This window comes from Arachis stenosperma, chromosome 1 (assembly GCF_014773155.1).
Source record: "Arachis stenosperma cultivar V10309 chromosome 1, arast.V10309.gnm1.PFL2, whole genome shotgun sequence".
Taxonomy (NCBI): domain Eukaryota; kingdom Viridiplantae; phylum Streptophyta; class Magnoliopsida; order Fabales; family Fabaceae; genus Arachis; species Arachis stenosperma.
In genome coordinates this window covers 14,358,766-14,364,765 of record NC_080377.1, presented here as the reverse complement: position 1 = coordinate 14,364,765, position 6,000 = coordinate 14,358,766, and the positions used below count along the sequence as shown (strand labels likewise).

The window sequence follows — 6,000 nt, the reverse complement described above, 5'->3', positions numbered from 1 at the left end:
ATAAAATCAATTTTACTAAAATAAAAAAACTTTTAAAGAAAGATCATTTAAAAAAAAATCCTTTTTTAGAATGACGGCCAAACAAGCCCTTAGCATAGTTGTTTAACATTATATACTTGTTCGTTGTATCCTCCCCACACGGCCCTTAAAGGCAGAAGCTTCATTTTTTTGTATTAAAAAAAAAAACAATAAACTACTTGTTAGGTTGGTTTTTTTTTGTTGGGGGAAGGGGGGGGGGGGGGGGGGGGGGGGCGTTGTCCAAATCAGGATCATTTATTATAAATTTGGGTTTGCGTTCACAGGTAAAGAATGAATTTTCCCTTTCATTAAAGAAGTAAGAAGAGAACTTACACCGTGTCACATCCTTAAAGGCTCAAACACTAACATAGTAACATAGATACAGAAACACAAAGACACGACAAAATCATGACATATTTGTGTGCATCCCCGCATTATATAGGAAGCCCGATGCGACAAGCACCAGTCAATCATGAGACCGGGTAAAACACCAGTCAAGTGAAATCATTAGCAAGGGAGATGGCAAACTGCTGCTGTTCCTATGTTGCATTTGATACACGATAGAATATCGACAATCTTTGACTAGGCGGCCAGAACTATAATGACGATGAGAAGCACAATCCCAAATATCACCAAAAGCAAACATGTCTAGAAATGGGGAGAGAAACAGAAGACAGCATTAACAAAGGAAGATGGTGAACAATCTACAATAAATGGGAATTGTTGTATATTCCATACATAAACCACCAACCACACAGAGCTCAGACCAACAAAAATAAACTGTCTTAATAGAAAAGCAAAATAGTATACCATATGCAAAACGGTAGAATACAAGATGAAATGGGGGACGCCTATATTGATGTAAGCTGATGGATCTATACCATTCATAAAATATCCATCAACTCCAATCCTACTGATAAGCTCAATGTCATAACGTAAAAAGTCTTCAACATAGAAAGAACATATAAGAGTACTTTTGAACAAACTTCTGAAACTAGTACTTTGGTTTCATGATAAGCAACTCCAACCCTACTAAAAGAACAGAAAATATTTTTCTGATTCCCCCTTTTTCAAAAAGAATATTTACGATCACACACACACAAGAGCATAAGCAGTAAAAAGCAAAAATGAAAACAAACGTATAGTTATCCTTAGTCTTAGTTTGATAAAGATTTTACTTTTTAAAAGTAGCTTATAAAAGCTAATTTTTAAAAGATGCATTTTCAAAAATTGTAGTAATTTATGTTTGGTAAATCAAATTAAAAATAGCTTTCAATAAACAAAAGCAACAACAATTGCGTTTAGTAAAATAACTTCTAAAATTTAAAAATACTATAATAGACATAAATGTAAGCGTTAAATTTGAAAATTAGTTAACATATGAGGTTATATTAGACTTTTAAATTTTGAAAAGCACAAGCCAATTTTGAAAAGCTCCACCTTAGATGCTTTCAAAAGCATCCCGATCTTTTAAAAGCTACAAGCACAGACACATGGTCTTTTTTATTTACCAAACACAAAATGAGGAGCTTGAGCTTTTAAAATGCACAAGCACCTCTTCGAAAAACTTTATCAAACCAAGCCTTAATTTGGTCTTAGAAATCTATCTACTCATAGAGTCACAGATTCATGTTATCAAAGTAAGAGGGGAAGGAAAATAATAAATGCATTACCAAAGACGAATTTGATCTTTGGGTTTTTGAAGCTTTGGCAAGTTGAGATTTTGCTTGTGCAGTTGCAGCATGAGAATTCTCAATGTTGGAGCCAATGTCATCTACAAAAACAAAATCCATAACACCAGATAATATGAGCAAGTACGTAAAAATAAACGAACAAAGTAATTAAAGGCACATATAATCCATAAAAGTAAAGGAGGAAAAAAAAACCTACCAATCATGGCTCCTTGCTCATGGACGAGCACAGCAAGATCTTTGAAAATCTCATTAACCTCGCCGATTTGCTGCTGTATTTCTTGAATGCCTTGCTCCCTTTCCTCAATGATAGCCTCATTGAAGGCAATCTCATTATCTAAGAATAAAACCTCCTGCCTGCAGTATGAACAATGCAAGAGCTAAGGTACTAAATAATGACAACAGGTTGAATCTGAGTAGCATTTTTCTGTTAAAACAAGTGCACGTATGGTTGTTGTAATGACAACAGGATCCTGCCATCGACTGTCACCAACTCCTTTGCACCAGAGAAAACATAAAAGGAAAGAAAATGACAGCTTACAGCATTCTTTTCAGCATAATAATATTTTGCATTTGAACATGCATGGGGGAATGGAATAAAGAAAATGACAGCTTATAGCATTCTTTTCAGCATAATAATATTTTGCATTTGAACATGCATGGGGGAATGGAACAGATTGATTTGGTCAAATATCCATTTATGATAAATATATTTGAGTTCCATTTTTCACCAACAGTACATTCCGAAGTGCACACTGTAACACCATCTATCATATTAATTTCACAATATAACCAAATATGATAGGAATACCAGAAGTTCTTATCAGAAAGACAAAAACAATGTAGTAAGTAGTAACCCAAGGAAAACAAATCTACAAATCACTTATTTTACTATTAATAGGAAACAAATAAGAAACAATAAATCACCCCATCAAAAAAATAAAAATCACCTCCTGGATTCCACAAGAAGGGCACGCTGTTCTGGAGTCGTATCAGAACTAGTATCTACTTCACTAGCTGTATAGCTGCAAGCCAGTGAGAGAAGCCCACATCATAACCACATACACATAGGTAATAAGAATTAACAACAATGCATTCAGGATACAATTGATAACCAAAGAACCAAGTGCAAACAAATTAAGTTGTATTATTTCAAGATTAACTTATTCTTCCGTCACTGTACATAATCATTGAAATTCTACATAAGCCACACACATAAAGCAAATAAGGATCAACTTTTGCCATTTCCACTTCTACAAAGTTGATAAGTCACCTGGAAGGAAGAACTGCTTGTGGAACAAAAGGAGTATATGCTGTTTCTCTCTCAGCTGCAAGACGTTGTGCCTTCTGAAATTCTTTCAGAACGGCCTGAAAATCTTTTGCGAGTTTGGCATCTGCTATCTTCTTGCTTGGCTGCAAAGAAAAATTTTGAAATTAAAAGCATTGAAGTTCATGTCACCCTAAATATATTATTCCCTCTATTTCAAAATAAGTGTCTCTTTCAATTTTTCAGAGATACTTATTTTCAAATGGAAGGAGTATAATAAACTACCAAACCATAACAAATTTTTGTAGTGTATTTATTAAAAAATAAAACCAAAACTATTGTGACATTAACCATTCAGCGTATAAAATGGCTACAAGAATCTCGGTTAAGAATAATAGTTTTTTGTGGAAGTCATGCAAAATTTTATCATAACAAGTATTGGAGGTCACTAAACTGTTTTGCCTATTCAAATGGAGCAGAATATAAGAACAAGGTCCGAACTTACATTAACTTCAACTTGGTGATCCATATCACTAGCTTGCTTTAGCTTGGCTGATGTGTCCTTCACCAACTGCCCAATATGCAGCCTTGTCTTGTGGCTGCAAGTTAGTATGTATAACAGGGTAACAGAGTAAGAGGTTTACAAAGTTCTTATAAGTCATTCATTATTTAAACATCATTAACAACATGGACTGGGATATAGTTTGCTAGGAAGAAAAGATTAAGTTTACCAACAGGAATTGACACCATTATCTACTTTTAAATCATGGGTCTGGCTTGAAATAAGTTATATTTGACAATACTATTCCTGCATTAATTGCACATAAAGGGGAACATTCGATGTACACTATAAGGGGTTGTTTCTTATTTGTGAGTTAGGTTTTGAAGGGAAGGAAAGGGGTGACTCTTTCAGGGTACTCATTGCAAACTTTTAGTAACTTAAGCAATGACTTTTTATTGTTACTATTATTTACAGAAACAAAAGGCATACAATGGGGTTCAAAATAATAATGTGGAATTGTCGATCCTACAGCCAATGGAGCATTTACAGGAAGACGCACAATAAATGCAACTTGGAAATCAGTGAAGGTCATCTCATCTCGTATCAACTATCAACCCCCCCCCCCCCCCCCCAATAGGTCAACTCAGAAGTCAACGGAAAAAAGCATTGTAAACCAAAGCACTCTGTCATCATCAGGACTGTTCAATAGATTTTGTGTTGGATTTCAAGTAAGGAAGATATTTGGCCACGTCAATCAGCAATTTTACCATTCTCATAATATTAATAACTTACTAGGAAATGTGGAAGTAGTTCAGAAAAAGAGGAACCCCATTCCTCAAGCACTAGTTACACTTACACTAACACCCCAGGTAAATTAAATGCACGATAAACGGCTCTAGACAAGTCACAATCACAAGCTCCATTTTGTTTTCGGAAGAAACCAAACAGTAAAAGTAGAAGAGAATTAGCACAGAAAGAAAAATATCTCGATTAACAAAGGAATGACTCCAGATAAAAATAGACGCCAGATTATCATAATTAAACTCTTTCACAGAGAGATAGGTTATTGTAAGGATAATTAAGCTCGATCAACAACGGAAACGAGAAAAAGAAAGAAAGAAATCAGCGACAAAGATTAAGGAAGATAAAGAAACTCACAGCTTCTCACGGAGCTCGGGGGTGTCTTTGGGGGTTCCAAGGGTGTTGACGAGCCTCTGGAAGGTGGAGACGGCGGTGTTGATCTGGAATATGCCGGCTGCCACCGCTTGTGTAGGATCTTGCTTCCCATTGATGAGGCCACGCCTCGAACCACCGAAGGGATGGCCAGATTCGATGTCCTGAAAGCTCATGGTGATTATTGTCTTCCAATAGCAGGTAACCCTAACTTTCTCGGGACGAGTTTCACCCAGAGAAGAAAGTTCGTTGTTGTATACCGGAATCTGGAAATAGAAGACCAGCTGAAGGAGCTAGGGGATATTAGGGAATGTGAAAAAACATAAGAAAAAGAAAACAGAGAGGGGGCGCCAGAACCTGGCGAGAATTTGAGGAGAGAGAAAGTGAATAACGATGTTTGATGGTATTGAAGGTTTGGAATGCACAATTCAGTGAGGTAGTTGTTGATAGGTAAAGTTAACATAAGATGCAGGAGTAAACATCATTCTGCGAGCATTTTACCATGACTAAAAATCTCTCTCTCTTTAAGGCTATGTTTGGTTGAAAGAAAAGAAATAGAGAGGAAAGAAAGGAAAGGAAAGAAATTGAGTGGATTTTTATTTTTTTTAGATATATTTGGTTTGAAGGAAAATAAAAAAAAAAGAAATGTTATAAAAAGACAATTTTATCCTTATATTATAATATATATTGAAAAAAATGAAGGAGTAGTATTAGAAGTAGAGATAGAAACATTAGTTTTCTCCCCATTTTCTTTCCAATGTTGGAGAGAAAAAAAATTGGTGGGCTTCACCACTTTTTTTTCCATCCATTTTCTTTTCTTTCAATTTTCCTCTTCAACCAAACAATAAAAAATAATCATTTTCCTTCCCATTTTCTTTTCTCCCTTTTCTTCCCATAAGGCTTTGTTTGGATATGGTCAAAAAAATAGAAAGAAAGAAAATAAGAGGAAAGAAAATAAAAAAAATAAAAAATAAAGTTATTTATATATTATTTAGATTAAAAAAATAAAAAAATTATATTATTTAAATAAAAAAATAAAAAAAATTATAATAATATAAAATTATATTAATATTTTTATAATAAAATAAAGTATAAATATTTTTATATATTTATATTTTATTATATTTTATAAATATTATAAAATATTATAATTTTATATATTTAATTTAAATTATTTATTTAATATATATAATATTTAAATATAAATTTATATTATAATAATATATTAAAATTATTAAAATCAAAAGGGTAAATATAAAATTTTAATTATGTTTCTCCTTTTCTACCAATTTTTTTGGCAAGATTGAGGAAAAAATTTTTATATGGGTCTCACATATCCCTTTTTATTT

The 6,000-nt window shown here is 33.4% G+C and overlaps 1 protein-coding gene across 1 annotated transcript; it reads right to left on the bottom strand.

Annotated features, from left to right (window-relative positions):
- Window positions 1-254: 254 nt before the first annotated feature.
- On the bottom strand, window positions 255-5,110 carry LOC130945786 (syntaxin-22-like). Its single transcript, XM_057874487.1, has 7 exons — window positions 4,637-5,110; window positions 3,482-3,575; window positions 2,983-3,122; window positions 2,660-2,734; window positions 1,909-2,066; window positions 1,692-1,792; window positions 255-666 (listed from the first exon to the last, which is right to left on the bottom strand). Exons 1-7 carry the CDS (start codon window positions 4,825-4,827, stop codon window positions 601-603), a joined length of 825 nt encoding a protein of 274 aa, XP_057730470.1. The 5' UTR covers window positions 4,828-5,110; the 3' UTR covers window positions 255-600.
- Window positions 5,111-6,000: the final 890 nt, after the last annotated feature.